The sequence below is a fragment of the Vombatus ursinus genome, unplaced genomic scaffold, assembly GCF_900497805.2.
Source record: "Vombatus ursinus unplaced genomic scaffold, bare-nosed wombat genome assembly UNPS02014799.1, whole genome shotgun sequence".
NCBI lineage: Eukaryota > Metazoa > Chordata > Mammalia > Diprotodontia > Vombatidae > Vombatus > Vombatus ursinus.
The window spans coordinates 14,812,367-14,833,005 of record NW_020954577.1 but is presented as its reverse complement, the minus strand read 5'-3'; the positions used below and the strand labels follow the sequence as shown (position 1 = coordinate 14,833,005).

The following is a 20,639-nucleotide window of genomic DNA, read 5'->3' as shown; positions in this document are numbered from 1 at the left end:
GAAACATTTACCTCAAAAGTATAGAAAGAAAAAAAGACATGCAAACACTTCTGCTCAACACCTTGAGGGTATAATCCACCCCACACTACCTTATTCTCTGGGAAGAGAAAGGAATTTAATTCATAACTTAGCTCAGTTCTTACAGAGCATTTAGTTCCACCAAAATCCAAAGTGTTTCCTCTCCTGGGCTTGCATCCTTGGGTTTCCCTGTTGGGTTAGTGAGTTCCCAAGGCCCAAATTCTGGGGTCCAGGACTCCATCTCCTGCACCTAGAACTGAAAAGGACAAAGGAAATAGATCCAAACCCCAAGCCTATTTCTTGGAGCCACAGAGCAAAAAGGAAAGGAAAGTGGCCCTTCCCTGTCTAGCTCACTTTAGGAGTGAATGAGATGTTTATCCCTGGACACAGAAAGATTTTACCTCAGTCAGATAAATTTCAAGACATTCCAAAGGAAAACCAATGGAAAGAAGCTATCCTCATGTCACAGACCATTATAGAATGTCTTCTCCCAGGAGCAGGTCCTTGAGGTCAGTCCCATGGGTTGCCACCATCTTAGGTGATCTGAGCATGTGCTAAAGCCCTATTTACTTGTGCACATGTTGTATTCTCCAGTAGAACGTCAGCTCGTTGAGGGCAGGGATGATTTCATTTTTGCTTTCGTATCCCCAGCACCCAGCACAGAGCCTGGTACATAGTAAGTGCTTCATAAAGGCTTGTTGAATGGATTTTCATTTCTCCTGACCGCAGTCCTGTGAGGTTAGAAAGCTGGGACTTATTACCCCTGTTTTAGGTTAAGAAAGTCAAGCTTGGAGAGGTTAAGGAGTTAAGGAACTTGACCAAACTGAAAGGATCATGGGAAGGGATCTCAGAGACCATCAAATCCAACCCCCTCATTCTGTGGATGAAAAAACTGAGACCCAGGGTGGGCAAATGATTTGCCCATAATCATAGGGTCTTCGGCACCTGGATTGAGATCAGGACGGGACCATGGAAGTCATTAGCCCAGCCCTCCCATTTTACAGATGGGGAAACTGAAGCTCAGGAATGTGACTGAGTTGCCCAAAGTCAATCAGGGACTTGGCGATTAGTAAGTGTTAAGGAAAAGCAAGACATACGTGTGGTCACCATTCCTTTGGTCAAAAGAGACCTGGAGCTTACTCCCTGGCTCCTGTCGATGAGCCCATCTTGTAAATACAGAACTTAGAGGGGAAGTGGTCCAACGCGACTAATGTGGAAATATGTTTAAGGCGATTGTACTTGTATAGCCTATATCAGATTGCACACCATCTTGGGGTGGGGGAGGAGAGGGGAAAAATTTAGAACTCAAAATCTTATAGAATGAATGTTAAAATAACATCAAAATAAATAAATGCATTTTTTTTTAAAAGAAGGGAAGTGGTCCCCTTGAGAGGGACAGTGTTGTCATAGTGAGAATGGCCAGTTTTCTGAATGAAACATTCACGTGGGAACATGAAAGCTGAGCAAAGTTAGATGACAACTTTCTGCCACTCTTTCCCTATCAGTAAAGTATTATCAGCTGAACTAGACAGCTGGGCAGGCCAATGGGCAGCGTCATCTACAGTAGCTGTGTCAACCTTGTGGCTATGGTCCCTCCCGCGAAAGTTCCCACTGCATGCAACCCTAACCAGATGAAAATGCACTTGGGAAGGGCAGCTAGGTGGCGCAGTGGATAGAGCACCGACCCTGAAGTCAGGAGGACCTGAGTTCAAATCCAGCCTCAGCCCAAACACTTGACACTTACTAGCTGTGTGACCCTGGGCAAAGTCACTTATCCCCAACTGCCTAAAAAAAAAAAGAAAGAAAGAAAATGCACTCGGGAAATGTTTAACAAATAAATAAAAACGCAATGCAACATAGATGACGTTAATTTGTGGTTTCTAAGTCAATATGTCGCTGCTTCTATTTGAGTTCAACACCACTGATCTAAAGTGGTTATCTGCACAGCGCCAGCCACTTCCTCACTGTATGACCCTGAGCAAGTTACTCTTCACCTCAGTTTGCTCTTCTGCAAAATGAGAATAATAATACTAGCACCCACTCCACAGGATTGTGGTGAATCAAATAAGGTACTAACTTTAAAGTAAACCTCCATAAATGCTCCTTGTTGCTGTTATCATAAGCGGAGCAGGAAGAAAGGACTGTGTGTGGGTAAGAGACAGGGCCTTGCCCAGGATGCGGGACATTGTCCTAGAAAACTTCTCATAGGCAGGACTTCTAACAGGGATGGAAGCTGTGGACATGGGGGCTTCTGCCAAGGTATCTGGGATAGTCAGAAGGACATGTAATGAGTGGGAGGGGGTGAGGAAGAAAAATAAATTCTAGTTAATTGAAAAATGTTAATGAGAGAGAAAAGAAAGAGAGAGGGAGAGGGAGAGGAAGAGGGGGAGAGAGAGAGACAGAAAGAGACACAGAGAGAGAGAGAGACAGAGACAGAGACAGAGAGAGAGGGAGGGAGGGAGAGGGAGACAGAGAGAGAGAAGGAAAAGGAGGAGAAGGAGGAGAGCCAGGCTTCATGTGCTGCCTTCTGGAGACGAGCCTCCATGCCTCTCCAGGCTGGGCCTTGGGTGGACTACCCGAAGTCTTCCCAAGTTTGCAGGACCTACCAAAGCTCGCCTTTTGCTGACATTTTCTTCCAAAGCCTGGACCCTCCACTTTAAGAAGAGGCTTTGGAGAACAGGAGGATTGGTTGCCTCAACACATCATCGCTGTGTTTCTTACCTTTATCTACAGCCTGAGAGTTGGTGATTTGGAGTCATTAACAAAGGAGTAATAGCGTTTGAGCCCTGCCTCTGGCACATGCTGGCTGTGTGACCCCGGCCAAGCCCGTCCACCCCTGCAGGCTTAAGTTTTGTTCTGTATAAGAATGTTAGTCCCCATACCCTGGACTTCACAAGGGTGTTCAAAGAGAAGTAAATGCAAAGCTGAGCTACTCAGGTGAGCACAGAAGGTGTCTGGCCCTGGGTCAAGCCCTCGGCACTGGTGCAGACAGCCCAGAACCCAGAGCCCAAGAGTGTGGAGTAGAGCAAGGACCCCAGCCCCTCAGCCCTGTTCCCAACAGCCCCTCCCCAGACATCACTGAAGGGAGAAACCCTTGTGGGCAAAGGAGGGGCCTCTACTCCCAGCCCCGCCAACACCAATTGCCACCAATAGGCAGATGAGCCCCAGAACCCGCAGCACTATCCTTGTCCACCTGCATCCAGCCTGGCCCCTGAGCCATGCTGGAGGGAACCACTCCAGTGGAATTGAGTCCTGGTGACCACCTCTGCAGCAACTGCTACACATCCCTGCCTCAAACACGTGATGATCTGGGAGCACTGGAGAGCATAAGAGGGGTAAGAATTCATATTTCTTTAGCATTTTAAGCAATTATACAGTACTTTCAGGTTGGCCAAGCACTCTGTATGTATTATATCTCATATAATTCTCAGGTCAGTCCTATAAGGCAGGTGTTATTATTATCCCCATTTTATAGATGAGGTAAATGAGGCACAGAGAGATTCAATGATTTGCTGGGCTCCCCCAGCTAAGTGAGTGTCTGAGGCAGGATTTGAACCAGATCTGCTTGACTCTGAGTCCAAAACTCCAGCCGCTGAACCACCTAACTTGGGGGGAGGGGGGAATGTGGGATCTGAAATTCTGTAGCCCAATATTTGGGTTACGATATACTGATCCAATGATTTCTATTTGTTCTCCCTGATGATGAGCTCCAGCCTCGTGCCTCTGGATCATTCCACCAGGTAAAATGAGCTCTTAAAAGGACTTGCCTCAGTGGAAAGAATGAACTGGTTTTGTTACCATAGTTTTGCAGGCTGTATTTGATCCCTATCTAAACAACATAATGACATTTTAGAAAATCAAAACTATTTTGCTCAGAGAAAAATATCTCATGAAAAAATAAGGAAGGGGATGGTAAGAAGGGGGGGGGGGGAAGCAACAGCCAGAGGGGGAGTAACTTGAACCGTGGAAGGTAAATTTCTAAATAGAAAAACTGACAGGGTTCTATAGGTAATAGCCTTCTCGACAAATCATTTTGTCAAGAGACTTTCTTCCAACAGAGCATATCTGATTTCTGAGAGACAACAGAATTAAGAAAGAAAGAAAGAAAAATCTAAGAGATCAGGTTAAAGGAAGAGGACAGTCACAGATGGCTTGGGGAGTCAGCCCCAACAGGGGCCAAGGCAAGGCAGATGGGCGTCCAAGCATATACACGATCTGTGATCCACTGAGTCATCAATTTGTACATGTCAGAGATCGGAAATGGAGGGTTTTCTTTCCCTGAAAGATAGAATCACCACCCAAGCTCTGATACTGAGCATTACAAAAGTCAACAAAGCTGTTGGATGAGGCTTTGACTGGATGTAATCATACTCATGATGGGATATCTTGCCTGGCGATACAATAGGAGGTGTGGTGAGCTATGCAACTTTTCCTGACACCGAAGAAAGTCTGATTTCCAGTGATGCTCAAGGAAGCTTAGAGGACTTAGCCTTTGTCAAAATGGCATTTTTCCCTGTAGTGATCATCTTTGCTGAGTACACAGATTCTATAAGTGGTTTCTAGACCACCTACATCAACGTGGATTACACAACACATTCCTCTAGTGAAAGCTCTGTTTAAGATCCATTACAGCTACTGATAGAAACTCTGAAAAGTTTGAGGGTATTTAATTAATTCAAAAAATGCAGCTATACTTCCAACTCTGGGCACACGTCCAATTTTTTTTTTTTTAACGTAAGAAAAAGGAACCAAAAAATTGATAAGAAGAAAATTTAGCCGGAATGCATTTCAAAGCTTCCTGCCCCTTTCCCTCGGGGGAGAGGAGGCAATAGCAAAAGTCTCAGGGCTACATAGCATTGGGGTTAAAGTTGGCTTGGGAGTGGATGACGCTGAGATTGAGGAAAACCTTAGCTAAGGATGTAGGTCCAAGAAAGGATGACATGGTCTTGGAGACATGCCATGATGTTGTGCAACAGTGACAGGTACCTATGGGATATTGCTAACGTCACCACTTTCAGTTCCTGGAACAAAGGGCAGCTTCTGAGGAGCAGAAAGGGCTGTCAGATTTCTACATGAGCCCCCTATTCCACCTCCTCACTTCCCTCTCTGGGGCTGGTCAAGAACCACTACCGTCCTCCCAATGTGTACTAGTGGTGACCACTGAGAGCCACCGTGAGTTTGCTGAAAACAAGTAATACCAAACTAAGCCCCTTTTCCCTTGCAATAGCACCCCCCCAAAGTGACATTTTGATCGTTGATCCTTCAGTGGATCTGAGTACTTTCTGATCGATATGAGTGTTCCCTCAAAGTGTACCGTCCCTCCTTATCTCCACTTTTTAGAATGCCCACCTTCCTCCAAAGCACAGCTCAGTGGCACCTCCTACATAGAGCCTTTACTCACTCCTGCACCTTCCTCCTGCAGTTGTTAGCCTCCAATGCCTCTAGAAATTACTTTGTATTTACTTATTTTGGGGACATGTTGTATTCTGCCCCCTGCCCCATGTAGAATGTAAGCATCTTGAGGGCAGGGACTATTCTGTTTTTGCCTTTGTATCTCTAGTACTAGCAATGTCTCCCCAATTGGACTGTGAGCTTCTTGAGATCAAAGACTATCTTTTGACTCTTTTTGTATCTCTAGCACTTAACACAGTGTCTGGCATACGATGAGTGCTTAATAAATGCTTATAGAATTATTGGCACACAGTGGTACTCAATAAATAAATTTTGTTGAATTGAATGGTACAGATGACATCCTATGAATCTCTTCTTTCTGTCCTATAGCAAATCCTTCCAGGAGGGGGTCCACCCAACATTCTGGAGGACTTTCTCTAGGGTTCTTGACAAAGCACGGATCTCAGTGAAGTGCATGAGTTGGTCATGGACCTCTCCAACACTCTTCACTTTTCCCGAATAATTCTCCCTTGATAATATGTTGCATTCTGACCACAATGTCCAAAATGAACTACTCTGTTACCTTTCAGCCGGCCCCTAACTCTAATCCTACTCCATGGATCATGGAAACACCATAGCTTATCTTGGACTTCAGCAAGACTTTGAACATAGTCTCTCAAATATCGTTGAGGAGAAGATGGGAGACATATGGGCTGAATGATAATGCTGTTGGGAGAATCCATAATGGCTCCAACATTCATAGTAACGCAGGTCTATGTTGTACCCCTTGTCTTCCCACAGTCCCTCCAATGCTGACTATTTCTGGGTTTTTATTTTTTGTTTTTGTCCTTTGCCAACTTGGACAGTCTGTTGTGTGTGATGTGAAAAATCAAAGTTGTTCTAATTTTCATTTTTATCACTATTAATGATTTAGATCACATTTTAATATGGTCATTGTTTTCTAATCTTTTTTTGAAAAATATTTGACCGCTTATGTATTGGGGAAAGACTCTTAGCCTTATATATTTGTGTCATTTCCCTGTAGATCTTGGTCATCAGACTTTTATCAGGGACAACAATGCGAGATACTCTTCCCACTCCACAGTTTTTCTTATTATTCTAGACATAGGGATTTCATTCATGCAAAACCTTGAACAGTTTTGACACCATAGTTTACCTTCTCCTTCTGGACACTATCCTCTCCAAGTATTCGGGACCCTGCTCTCTGCATTTCCTCCTAGCTGTTTTCACCCTTCTTTCTTAGTTTCCTTTCCTGGACCTTCATCTGTCATACTCATTGTTGGGGCTCTAGAAGGCTTTGCCTGGGCCCTCTATACTGTCTCACTTGGTTATCTCCCAGTTCCCATGGGTTCAATAACCATCTCTATGCAGATGAAACCTTGGTTTAGATTTCTAGCCCTAGTCTTTCTCCCGTACTTCCGTCCCACATCACCAGCTGCTTTTTGACATCTCCAACTGGTTCCTGAGTTAACACACATTCCATTGTCCTACCCTGCCTTTCTTCATTCCCCCTTAGCCTCAAGGTTCATAGCCTGCATTTATAAGGTTGTAGTATTGTAGCCCTAAAGCTGGAAAGGGGACCATCTAGTCCAACCCCAAATGAGAAAACCTGAGGCTGAGGACAGAGGAAAGAACTGGTCCAAATTCACACAGCCACCTTGGAACTCACTTCTATAGTACCCAGCTCAGTATTCTTTCCTCCCTGTCACAGAACCATTGCTTACCTGTGGCCTGGTACTGGATAAGGCAATGGGTCCCAAGTCAGGAAGACCTCAGTTCAAAACCAGCCTCAGACACTTACCAACTGTGTGACCCTGGGCAAGCCACCTAACTTCTGCCAGCCTCAGTTTCCCTATCTGTATAACAGGGTAGTAAAAGCACCTGCCTCCAAGGACTGTTGTGCCAATCCAATGAGATAACATGTGTAAAGCACTCTGAGAAATGTCAGCTGCTGTTATTAACATGTGAGCAGGAAGACAAATTCCACATACACAGCTTAAATAACCACAGGGATACTTTTCACAAGGACCATATTATGTGCTCCGTGTGTAACCCTTTTCTTCATCCCCTGAGTTGTGCTTTTTTGGGATAGATCAGACCTTGGGGAATTCTAAATAGCATTTTTTTTTAGAATTTTTAGAAGTATGGAGCATGTCTTAAAAGAGAATTCTATACATAGTATGGATACATCATAAGGTTCACTAAATTTCGGAAATGGAATGAATGAATGAAAGTATGAAGTACTTATTAAGCGTTTCCTATGTGCACATCTAGCCCATGCCTCACACCTGACAGATGAGGCAGCTGAGAGGGCGCTGAGGGCAAATGACCTACCCAAGATCACACCGCGCCCCTCTGCGGCCTCCTTCCCCCACTCCAGAGGGTATGCGATTCCAGACCGAGCCCCACTTCCCAGCCAGCGTCAGTCATGACGCAGGAGGCCTTAGGCACAGAAACCGTCCTTCCAGGCTCCCGCTCGGGGCCGACCCAGTGGGTGCACGAGACCAGTTCCACGCTATCCCTTACCACCACCCCGCAGGACCTGAGACGGGACAGCTCCGTATTCTTGACTCCAGTCTCACTATGCACTGGGAGCTCGAGCCAGGGCCTCGCGGGGCGTTTCCTCATGCGGACATCGGTACCGCTTGCCCTCCGGCGCGTAGCAACGACGGAGAACGCAGAAGTGGCCAAGGCCTCTGAGGCTGACCTCTCCCGGGAGAAAAGCCGCAAGGTGAGTACCATCCTGAGCCCGCCGCCCCAAGCCCTGCCAGGGCCCTACAGCGAGAGTAGGAGATGGAGTGGGGAGACTGTGTCTATTCGGCTTCCTGCGCCCCGAGGTGCCGGGGGCTGCCGCCTCTCTCCTCGCCTCCCCCCCCACCAAAGGGCTCCCCTTTGTTCGGGCGCGGCAGGGCGCTCTGACCCAGGCTATTGACCCCAAGCCAGAGGTGCTGGTTGGCTGAGGCTGGGGCAAGGTGTGTCTTAGGCTTGGGGACTACTGTGGCCGGGCCATCTAGGCTAGATCATAACAATCCAGTCCAACCCAAGCCAACACAGTCCAGCCCAGTTCAATCCAGGCCGGTTAATTTCAATACGGCCCAGTCCAGGCCAGTCTAGTTTGGTCCAGCCCAACAATTATTTTTTAATCATCTTGAGCTCTGTACCAGGGCTCATGCTGTGTGCTGGGGATGCCAAGGCAAACCATGTTTCTCACGTGGAGTACTTGACACCTCACGGCTTCCCCAGCTCTCTGCCCCAGACAATCTGCTTTGAGGATTTCCCCAGGAGGAGAAATGTGGTTCTTTTGAAATGGTAGACTGTGGGGTTCCCTTATCCTCTCCCTAGCAGAAATGGTAGCCAGAGTTGTCTCCCAGAACTAATCTCCAGTGAAAGGGATTTGTTTCGGGGCAAAGTGGGAGAGGAGAAAAGCTCTGATTTTAGTCCATATTTGGGTTTTGTTTGCTTACTGTGCCAATTTTATTTACATTAAATGAAGGGAAAGCACCCCATCAGCCCAGTGGAGGGGGCAGAAGGTAGTAGGCCTTAGAGTTAGGAAGACCTACCTGGGTTTAAGTACACCTCTGACACATTCTGGCTGTTGGACCATCAACAAGTCACTTGACTTTTCCGTAACCCAGACTGCTCTGAGTTACAGGTGAGAGGATGGCCTCTATCAGTGGAAAGCATTTCCACGCCGAGAGCTCCCACACTGAAATCATGTGTCTGGACAAATAAACAGGTTGGACATTTCTAAGGCTATTCCTGTGGATTTTCCAAGACCCAGAGTTAAGCCTCATGAACAGAGTAGCATAGGCAGTTTAAGGCTATGAATTTGGAATTTGGGTACAGTCCTAAATCATTCATCTCCCCATCCTCCAGCAACCCTGGCCCATTGTCAGGCTAGGGGATAGGAGGAGATGGGATAATATTTATTTAAAAGAGCTTAGGCCAGTGCCTGGCACATAGAGGGCCGTATGTAAAGACTTAGTCCCTCCTTTCTTCGCCTCCCTAGGTTATAGATCATAGGCCATCTAGCCCAGCCCCTTCGTTTTACAGAACAGGAAACTGAGGCTTAGTGAGGTTAAAGGACTTACCCAGGGTCACCCAGCTACTACATGACAGAGTGGGATTGGAACCTGTGCTCCCAACTACAGGGCCAGCATCTTATATCATGCTGAATCATCCTTCAAATTAAGAAAGTCAATGCAACAAAACTCTTACATTTACGAAGCCTCAATCTTCTAGGATGTTGACGGGGTTTTCTCTCCCCCAATAGGATTGTTCCTTTCATTGAACTTTCATTTTAAAGCATTTTAAAGACTGCAAGGCACTCTTTAGGCCTTGTCTCCTCGGCGCCTCCCTGCAGCCCTGGGAGGTGAAGACATCAGTCTGGGATGGATTAAATGACTTGCCTCCGGTTACACAGCGAGTGTCAGTCAGAATCGGAACCCAGGTCTTGCTGATTCTTGTATCCAGCGCTGACTCTCACTCCACCCATCCAACTGCCCCGCCCCAATGCCTCAGTGATCTCTCTTCTGCTGCCTATAAAAAGATAATGTTCCATTTCCTAAGTCTTCTCACGTACTGTTCCAGAACTGGATTTTGTGCCCTGCGGTAGAATCTCACCCTGGTCTTCAGAGCCCAAGTGTGTGAAGGTGGGCTTCTCCTGGGGTTGAGATTCATAATGACTTCCATATCCCCACGCAGAATTCAAGCTCATGAGGGAGCCATGAAATGTAATTAGGAGGCTGGGGTTTATCAGTTTATGGTGGAGGCCTCACTCTCCCCTTCCTTTTGAACTTTTTGCTATGATTGGGACTGACTGAAGATGATTTTGTGGGTTTGCTCCCTGGAATGTGGCTTGACAGATTAATTATATGTTACCAGGCCGTCGAAGATCAGAAGAAGCTCTGTGGTCACAGGAGGGATATTGATGTCTTGGAGCTGTTCCTTTCCCGAAAGTAAGACCAAGTATTTGAGAGCTAGGAAGGGCTGGGGTTTCCAGGGTCCCAGGGCCCCATTTCATCGGGGATTCACTTCCTGGACTGTTCTGCTGCCATTCCCCTCCCTGTGATCTGAGACTAGGGGTGAGGCTGAAATTGGGGGGCAAGGAGAGTGGGGTTCGTGGTTGTCCTGTCGGTGAAGGACCAGATGTGGGAGGAGATGGGGTGGGGTGGAGTGGGGAGATAATCAGTCAATCAACATTTATTAAGAGCCTCCTGTGTGCCAGGCACTGTGCTGAGCTCCGGGGATTCAAAGGGGCAGAAGATGGTCTTTGTCCCGAGGAGCTTACAACATAGTGGGCGTGGCTCATGTTTGTTGCAAGACACCATGACCTGCTCATTCTGACTTATTGGCAGCCTCCAGAAGTGGCACGGTATTGCTTTTCTAGAGTATAGCTGGCTATGTGGGGGCAGGTTTCAGATAGTGTTTGAAGGAAGAAGGGGAGTGGGCAAATAAAATAATGAGTAGCTGATATTTTGTGGAACAATTCACATGTGTTCATCTCATGGGAACCCTAGGATGGTCTTGTGAGAAAGGTGTTATGGGTGTTGTCACCCCTATTTTACAGATGAGAAAACTGAGAAAACATACAAAGAAATAAAAGGTAATTTAAGGCAGCAGCAGCTAGGTGGCACCATAGTTCATAGTTCTGAGCTTGGAAGCAGGAAGACCCACTTCCTGAGTTCAAATCTGGCCTCAAACACTGACTAGTTGTGAGACACGAGCAAGTCCCTTTAACCCTGTTTGCCTCAGTTTCCTCATCTGTAAAATGAGCCAGAGGAGGAAATGGCAAAACCACTCCAGTATCTTTGCCAAGAAAACCCTAAATGAGGTCATGAAGAGCCAGAAAGGACACAACCACAAATTTAAGGCAGGCACAGAATCACTCTTTTCTATAAAATCTCTTTTGATGGGACATCAAAGAAGAGTCCTGTAGAGCAGGACTCTATAACCCCCGTTGCCCTCGGAGACAGCGACCACTGTTAGAAAGTCGTTCCGAGCATCCAGGCCAAATCTGCAGAACAGGTAGTCCCTGCTGCCCACGGCCACCCTTAAGACCAGTGTAGATGGCTAGTCTGCCCTTCCCAAGTCTTCTCTTCTCCAGCCCAAATATCTCCAATACCTTCTATTCATCTTCTACGACGGCATCTCCAGGCCACTCACCACCCTGACTGTTGGTGTCTACAGGCTTTCCGATTTGTCAGGGTTTTCCCTAAAACTCCCAGAACTGGTACACTGTTCTAAATGGGGGCAGAACAGAGCCAAGCTGTCCATGACCTCCTGCATTCCCAACCCTGTGGCTGTCAGGGCAGACCATGCATGAGTGGAGGCAATGAGTGGAGGCAATGAGTGGAGCCAGTCCCAGAGCTCTCTGATCTGGTGCCCTTCCCTGAGATGACGTCCAATTTACCCCAAATAGATGCAGTATCTAGAAGGCTGCAGTCTGTCTCCCTCAGTAGAGCTCATCAGTCGGTTAGCATTTCTCTAACACCACCATGTGCTAGGCACTATACTAAGCCCTGCCTGCCTGGCACAGAGTAAGTGCTTAATAAGTAACAGTGACATGGCTTGGTAGAGTTGAATTCGGGCCACTCATGGCAGCAACCAGGGATGACTCCTTGAATTGGAGACCTTGTAAAAGGAGGATAAGAGGTGATCACTTTCTCCTAGCAGTTTCAGTTCCTTCAGCGCACAGCAAATATTTCTCCAGTGAGTGATTCTGTGGTAAACCAAGCATCCTTTCTGGGAAAAGGAAGAGGAAACCAATGTATAAGACTTCTTTGTCCCAAGGAGGTCTATAAAGGTGGATCTTTTATATACTGCCACAGATAGGAATAGGATGCATTGGGCTCCAGAATCTGCCTCCAGACTGACGACTTGTGAGCTCCAGAGACAGCTTGCCAGCTTCCTCTTTTTGTACAGAAAAGTCCCTCCTTTTCAGGGCTTCTAAGATAGTGATAGGGTTGGAGGAGTAAGGCCACTTCCAGACTTGCAGGATCTTTGAGGCCGATAATGTGTTGAATGGGAAAAGAGTATGAGAGTGAAATATGGCCTGATTACTCAAGCTTAGCTACCAAGGGTGATGTGGTGAATCCCGTCTATGATGCCAGTGGGGCCATCAGGGCTCAGATGAAGACTTCAGCTAAGAGGTTATTATGGGGAAGAGAAGGGGAAACCACAGCTGCTTTTATGGGTGAAAGCAAAAAAGCAAGGGACTGCAGGATGTATACCAGTTCATGTCCCATGTGCCAGGAGGCTGGCCATGGGTTCGTGTCTTGTCTTGATAGAGGGACCTCCTTCATCTGGGAGTTAAATCACAGACCCAGCCCCTAATTCTCACTGTGTGAGATAATGATCGGGATAGCTTCTGCACAGAGTTTTGAAGCATTTTATGTGTTGTTTCATTCCCCAGGACTCTCTTAGGTAAGTGCTGTTATTATCCCCACTTTACAGATGAGGAAATGATCTGAGAGATAATGTCTGCATTGTGTGCACTGAGGTTTGCAGCGTCTTGATATACCTTAAAGCATGCAGTTCAGTTGTGGATAAGGGATGTTCTGGGGCAGATTCAGGGCTCGGGTTCATCTGAATAGTCCTTAGAATTTAAAAATATTTAGAAATAAGTAGTCAGCTTGCTGAGTCCTAGAGGAGCAGGAGAGGGGCCGCCATCATGGAGTCAGGTGGCCGTGCTGGCAATGATGTCAATCTCAGCAGAGACCCTTCCCTGAGCCGGGCTCAGTGATCCCCTCAGCTCAGTTCCTAGGTAAATAACCTCGAGTTGATATATACTTATTAATACTCTGGATCTGAAAGAATTAAAGCACCCAATAAAAAGCAAACTGCTTTTTTCCCGTTATAGTCTAGCACCATTGTCTGCCTCAGTTTCTCCATCTGTAAGATGAGGATAATAACAGCACCTTCTCCTAAGGTTGTTGAAAGGATAAAATGAAATGAAATTTGTAAAATTTGTAAAAAAAAAAACAAAAAGCAAAAAACAACAATATGTAAATGCTAGGTACTGTTGTCATTGTCTGGAAAGTCCAATTCAGGGTAACTACCCAAATATTTGTTACTTTTTATAGTTTAGAATGGTAATATTAACATCAGAGTCAAAGAATGTGGACAGGGCCAGCCACACTCCAAAAGGGGGTGGCTTGTTTTCTTTGTGTTTAATTTCTCCTTCCAGGGTCCCTGAACCCCACTTTGAGATGCCCTTTTCTCCCCTCTGCTGGCCTCTGGTCCTAAAGATGCCCTCCTCTCTGCCCCTTGGTGAGAAATGTTTTCAGAAAAGTGTTGGACGAACTCGTTGCTACCAAGGTTACAAGTGCCTGGCAATTACAGTGTTTTCTTTCTTGGGGATGTTCATGTGGACAGATGCCAGATCCTTGAGCCCAGAGTGGCCTGGTTAGCTATCTCAGTACCCTTAAATGTGTGAACCAAAAGTTCATGACCCACTCATGAACTGATTGTTATTAACTTATTATTAACACTTACTATTAAGTAATTGTTCTTTCTCCCCCAGGGGACTAGTAGATGTCATTGACCTGGCAAAATTCCGCAAGTTAAAGTACTTATGGCTTTCCTTCAACAAGGTAATAGTCATTTTATCATCAAATCACTTTATAATTAAATGACTATTCTTGGTTCCATAATTTTTAAAAAAAGATGCCAGGTTTAGATTTTAAATGCTTGTTTTTAGGATGATTATGTACATATACCTATAAATACATGTTATTTATAGACATATATGTGTGTACATATATATATGTGTGTGTGTATAGTGACATTTAAAAAGTTTGAGAGATGTAACTAGGCTATTTAATCATTTTATTAATAATGCCAGCTTGTTTATTAATAAAAGCATGGTCATTTGGCTGTCTCTCTTGTAGACCAAAGATGACCATGGCAATGGGCTCAGGGCTTATTTGCCCATGGGAAGAGGGATGTTCCTGAGAATAGCAATCAACTGTGATTGGTTAACAATTAATGAAAGAATGAATACTACAGTGAGGGGCTGAACCTATTCAAGTGAACTTTGATTATGTCATTTACTTCTAAGTTATCCTCAGCCTCAAGCAATCTATTCAAACAATTTGTCCCTACCCAAACCTGAGTAGAGCACAATGGCTTCCCCATTTGAACAAGACAATTAAGGAAGTTAGTCCAATCTCATTATTAGCCAAGAGATTGAACTTCTGAAATCAGAACTTTAGAAAAAAGTGGGAAACTCTGGATCTTCCCAACTCATTGGTTATTAAGAATCATTTCTCTCATATATCTTATACTGAAGGAGCATCAGGGTAAGTGGATAGAAAATTTTCCACTAAGTCAAGAGGACTTGAGTTCAAATCGCACTTTTAAAACACATTGAACTTGTGACCCCAGCAAGTCAGTAAAACTCAGGGTTCCCCACAAGTCGCTGAGAAGGTGCTACTCTATATGAGTGTCCAGAGGGGCTTTGTTCCCTGGGCATTCTTCATACTAATGAACTCACAGATCCGGACCAAAATAGTCAATCAGTTAATCAACCAAAAGTCACATTGTGCTAATCTCAATGTGCTAATAGTACAGAGAAGAGTAAGACCAGTCCCTGCCTTCAAGGAGCTCACCCTGAAATGGACCAGATGATTCATGTACTCATGTGTACACACACACACACACACACACACACACACACACACACATACACACACACATACACATGCGAGGAGAGAAAAGGAGAGGAAGAGAGAGAGAGAGAGAGAGAGAGAGAGAGAGAGAAAGCCCTCACCAGGTGTCTTTCCTTTGAGGAGTCAAGGAAACCAGTGGTGAAAATTACAAGAGCTTATCTGTCTCAATACAGCTGCCCCTGCCACCCCCCCACCCCCCACCTTCTGTGTGTCCTAGAAGTGAGCTTCCAGAATTAACTGCCTGGTGCTGACTTCCCCTATCTGGAAAGCCCTCCCTCCTCATCTTCACTACTAACTCAGGTGCCACCTTGGACAGAAGGCCTCTTCTAAACCCTGCAGCTATGAGGGCTCCCTCCCTCCTCAAAGGACCTTGCATTTATTTCTCAGTACAGATGTTGTCTCCACTCCACCGCTCTCCCACAATAGAATGTGAGCTCTTTAGGGGTGAGGGGCTGTTCTTTTGTTTGTTTTCTGAACCCCCGGTGCCTAAGCTAATGTCTTGTATATATATGCTTGTCATCATCCCTGATGTTATGGTCTTCTTCAAGAACGAAGGACAAACCATAGCAAAACAACAACCTGAACGAATGAGAAATGTTGGTTAAAAATAAAAACCACCTTGTCGGTTGGCCGTGATTATCTAGGCTACATACTCATTATATGCTAAAATAAACTTATCATACTTCTTTGGAAAAATAAAATGTTCCTTCTTATTTTCATTGGAGACTTTGGTTTTGTTATTTGATGAATTTTACATCTCCTTGTTGGCTTATTGAAAGAGCAGATCCCTCCTGGCGTCTGTGGGAAGGAGACTTCTCATTGGAATGGAACCGCGACTTGTTTCCTAGGAGCTTAAAGGGGTGACTTTGGCCACAGGCTTAGAAAACTCCCGGCAGATTTGCTATTGTGGCTCTACGACATGTTTTTACATCTTAGGATCTTTGATTTTGAGCTGCAAGGGACCTCGGAAGCCTTCAAGTACAAATCCCTATTTGACAGATAAGGAAACTGAGATGTGGATTTGCCCGAAATCACACTGGCGATCCAGCGGTAGGATTGGGATTCAGATCCAGGACGTTTGGCTCCAAAGCCTGCCTGTCCCACGGTGTTTAAGAAAGGACAAAGGAAGTGCCACTGTCATAATCTTTAGTGGACAGCCTGGAGTTGACTTCCTTTTGACAAAGTGTGGAGAAGACTAGATTGCTGTCTTGAGGTCCGATTTGAAAGTCAGCCAGCATTTTTTCTGGGCTAACAAACATCGTGTAGTAGAACCCTTGTCAATGCCAAGATTGGACTCTTCTGGTAACTTCCTGCTCTGAGCTGGAGCTCTCCTCCCTGAGCAATGCTGTGTAGCCATTCTGGCCCCTGACTGCTGCTCATTCCCAAGGCTTCATGTCCCTTTTCTGCTTTCGTGGTGGAAACACCCTTCCTCCTTGCCTCCATCTCCCCAAATCCGTCCATCCCTTTGAACCTCACCCCATTTGCCACCTTCCTCTTGAAGCCTTTCCTGTCTATCAACTTATATTTGTCTTCCCTGGCTGGATTGTAAGCTCCTTGAGGGCAGGAACTGGTTCATCTCTGTGTTCTTTTTTTTTTTTGATCCCCAATGCCAGGCACAGTGCCTGGTACATAGTAAGTGCTTAATAAATACTTGTTGATTGATTGATTAGGACTTTTCTGGGCTCCTGTAGCCAGCAGGATGTGTATGGGCTGCAAAGAAGAACCAGACAGCCTGCTTTCCATAATTTTGGGGAGTGGATGTGTGTCTTTCTGCTACCCCAGGGGCCCCATTAATTATCCATCTTATGTCATCTTTGTTGAAAGAATTATGTCTTCTCTTATATTTAAATCCTCCACAAGAAGGAAGGCAGCCTGAGTAGCCTAAACATGTACGGCTTCTTCGTGGTTTTGAAATAGATGGATTTACAGAGAGACATCCATTGGTGATTTGGGAGGGAAGCCTGTGGCAAGAAAAGATCACCCTCCCCAGTCCTCCCTCCCACGCCACCACACACAGCAGCAGCAGCAGTAGCAGCATACTCAGAAGAAGCTCTTTAGTTTGAAATAAAGGGAAGACAGGAGAGAGGGACTGATGTAAATGAGCAAACAGACTTGCCCAGTGGTTTTCAAGCTGGGACAACTAATCTAATCCGCTTCACCTGACCTTTAGAAACCAGTTTCCACATCTCTCAAGTAGGGATGATAATAGCCACACTGCCTCCTACCTCTGTGGGATGTCTTGAGAAATGTGTATTGTAAACTGTGAAGTGTGATGTCAAGAGAGGCTGTAATTTAACTCATAAAATAGGGGGGCACAGTGATTGTCCCTAGAAAAATGTGTTTTATAATCAGTTGGTCCCAGGATTGAGCAAGAGAAGGAAAGTCAAATCAAATTACATCAACAAGCAATTATTAAGCACCTAGTGTGTGCCAGGCTGACAAAGAAAGACAAAAACAAAACAAAACAAACCAGTCCCTGCCTTCAAGAACTCATAATCTAATGGGTGAGCCAACATGCAAACAAACAAGTTAATATGCAGGATTAATTGATAATAAGTAACAGAAGGAAAAGGAGGATCAGTAAAGGCTTCCTGGAGGAGGTGGAATTTTAACTAGGACTCGAAAGAAGCCAGGGTGGCTAGGACTGGGTGAGGAGGGAGAGCATTCCAGTCATGGGGAGAGCTAGTGAAAAGGCCCTGAACTGGGAGATGTCCTTTGGGAAATGACAGAGGTCATATACTGACCCAAACTTCTCCCAGATACAAGGGTCCATTTTTGATGATGGCCAGTCTGCCTATGTTATCATCTGACTGTGAATCATGGAACTCAGTTTCTGAAAAATTTACATTGAATATCCCTAAGGGACAATGAGATAAGTAAAGTGTAGCCCATGAGGGTGCTGTGAAAGAAGACTGGAGAAAGGGTCTTCTCAGGGATAGATAGTGTCCAATAACATAGAAAATCTTATTTCTTCATATTTTTTCCAATGGGAAGAAGTGGAAGCAGGAGAAAATAAATGCTTATTAATTTTTTAAAATTTAAAACTTAAAAAAAAAACAAAGATAGACCGATCACTGGAGAGACGGAGAATAACCAGTGTGCTGCCCCTTTGTCCACTGGTGTCCTCTGGGCATCAAGAGAAAGTGAGGAAGGTGCCTAGACTGTTGGGAGGAGTCCCCGCTTATGGGAGGTGGTGGAGAAGAGGGGTACAAGGTAAGTGGGCACGGAGTAGTTACATTCTGTATTGCTGGGGTGTCCACATGATGGGGTCACAGGTCCACTGGTGTATTTGAGGATAAAGAGGAAATATATTCTGCATAAAAGAGAGATGCAGCTTCACGTACAATCCTCTCCTGTTCCACAGGGTATCTAAAAATGTTGATTTTACTTGGTGCTTTTAAGTTCAAAATAAAATAGAGGGAAAAACAATTCAATTCACAAACAGTCACTAATTTAGATGTAATTCAGAAAGAGGCAAACTTCCTGTGAATGAGTGATGTTCAGTGAGCACAGGCATAAGGAAGCAGACTGCCGGGGGAGGGAGGAGGGACCAGCCAAGCCCTGCTTACCTCGCCTGGGCTTATGATCTCAGAGGTGGTTGGGGAAGGGCTGCCAAGGGCCCCACAGTAGCTGGAAGATGGCGGAGAGTGCAGGGAGCCTCAGATGCTCCGGGCATTCTGGTTCTGACATGGGGAACATATTTTCCCCAGTTGCTCACAGAAAGTCATAATAAATCCATCATTTCCATGCAGGGTTGACAAGATTTGGTAGAAATGGGGCTTAGCACAAAGTTTGTACTGAAGCAAGTAATCATTCCAAACCAAGCATGGATTTTGAGTCATGGCAGTTTAGAGCTAGAAGGACCCTAGAAATCAGATGCTTGAACCCTCTCTTTTTATAGGTAAGAGGGTCAAAGTGGTCCATCCAAGGCCACACAACTATTGATGTCCAAGCTGGTGCCAGAACTGACCTCTACACTGACCAGACCCCATTTAGAGTATTGTAGTCCATCCTAGACACCATGTTTCAGGAAGGATGTTGGTCAAACTAGGGAGGGTCCCAAGGTGGGGCAACCACGACAGTGAAGGTCCTTGAGTTCATGCCAGTGGAAAGTTAGCTCTACAGCCTGGACGTGTTTAGCCTGGAGAAAAGACCAGTGGAGGGACTGAGGGCCGTGATAGTTATTTTCTACATTTTCAGGGCTGTTGCCTACAGGGCAGAACTAGCCGGGTAGCCAGTATAACAAGTTCAGTTTAGGTTTGCTGGCAGTTAGAACTTTTTCACTATGAGAGCAGTCCCTGAGTGGCCTGCACTGCCTTGGGAAGTACTGGACTTCTCCTCCTGAGGAATCTCCAGGCAGAAGTTGGATAACCACGGGTGGGTGTATCCAAGTGGAGATTCCTAGTAAGGCTCAGATTGGAATGGATGCCACTTAGGCACTTTTCAACTCTGAGATTCTGGAATTCTGGGATTGATTAAGTAGGACAAAGGATCCAATTATAGCGTCATGTTAGGGGCATATAAAACAAAGGTATTTACTGGTTTTCAAAAGTTAGACATGATCTAAGGAGAAGATATTTGCCTGGAATTGTCAATAAAACAATGCAATAGGGCAAGCATTTATTAAAAAACAAACTGAATTAAAGAGACACTGTGATTGATTCAGAGAACGCAAAGACAAAGATGAGACCTCCAGGATCTGATATTTTACTGGGTGACATAACATGGATATAGATAGGCAAATTCCAGATAATTGGAAGAGAGAGAGAACATTAACAATAAGAAGGTCAGAAGGGGTGAAGAAGACTTTGGGGGAAAGTTAGCGAGTTCAGTTTTGGACATGTTGGGTTTGAGGTGTTTATGGTACATCCAGTTCAAGATGTTCAAGATGTCATCAGAGATACATGAGACCAAAGCTGAGGAGAGAAATGAGTGCTAGATAGGAAGATATGGGGATTTTTTACATAAGGATCATGATTAACCTGACAGGAGCTAAGGAGACCATCCAGGTGATGTGGTCTAGTCTAGAGTGCAATGAGAAGGGTGCCTGTACAGAACTTAGTAAGAGATCCAGTTAGGGGACATGACCTAGATGAAGATCAGCAAAGGAGACTGAGAAGGAGCAGGTAGACAGAAAAGAGGAGAACCAGGAGAGGGGGTGTCCTGGGAACCTAGAGAGAAGAGAGGGGAGGGTAATGGATAGGTAATGGCTGTAATGGACAGCCTTCTCAAAGGCTGCAGAGAAGCCAAAGAGGATCAGGGATTGGAGCGGGGAGCCATTAAGTTTCCAATTAGATCTTTGGCAACTTTGGAAAGAGAGATTGTTGGTTGCATGAGAAGCTTGGACACCCGATTGCAGAGTCTGGTATGAATCTGACATGTACATGGGAGATCCCTTGTTGGCAGAGAGCCTTGAAGGCTTAGTTTTGCTTCCCTGAATCAAATGCTTTTTTATAGTCAACAAATATCTTCTATCTGTCTTCTATCTATGTATCTATCTATCTGTCTTCTATCTATGTATCTATCTATCTGTCTTCT

At 45.4% G+C, this 20,639-nt stretch overlaps 1 protein-coding gene across 1 annotated transcript in view; it reads left to right on the top strand.

The window, feature by feature from the left end:
• Positions 1-7,858: 7,858 nt before the first annotated feature.
• LRRC72 (leucine rich repeat containing 72) overlaps positions 7,859-20,639 on the top strand; it is a 30,272-nt gene continuing 17,491 nt past the window's right edge. The window contains exons 1-3 of the mRNA XM_027872253.1: positions 7,859-8,161; positions 10,315-10,388; positions 13,955-14,024. Of these exons, the coding sequence (XP_027728054.1) occupies positions 7,859-8,161; positions 10,315-10,388; positions 13,955-14,024 (447 nt within the window). The remainder of the gene's footprint in view (positions 8,162-10,314; positions 10,389-13,954; positions 14,025-20,639) is intronic.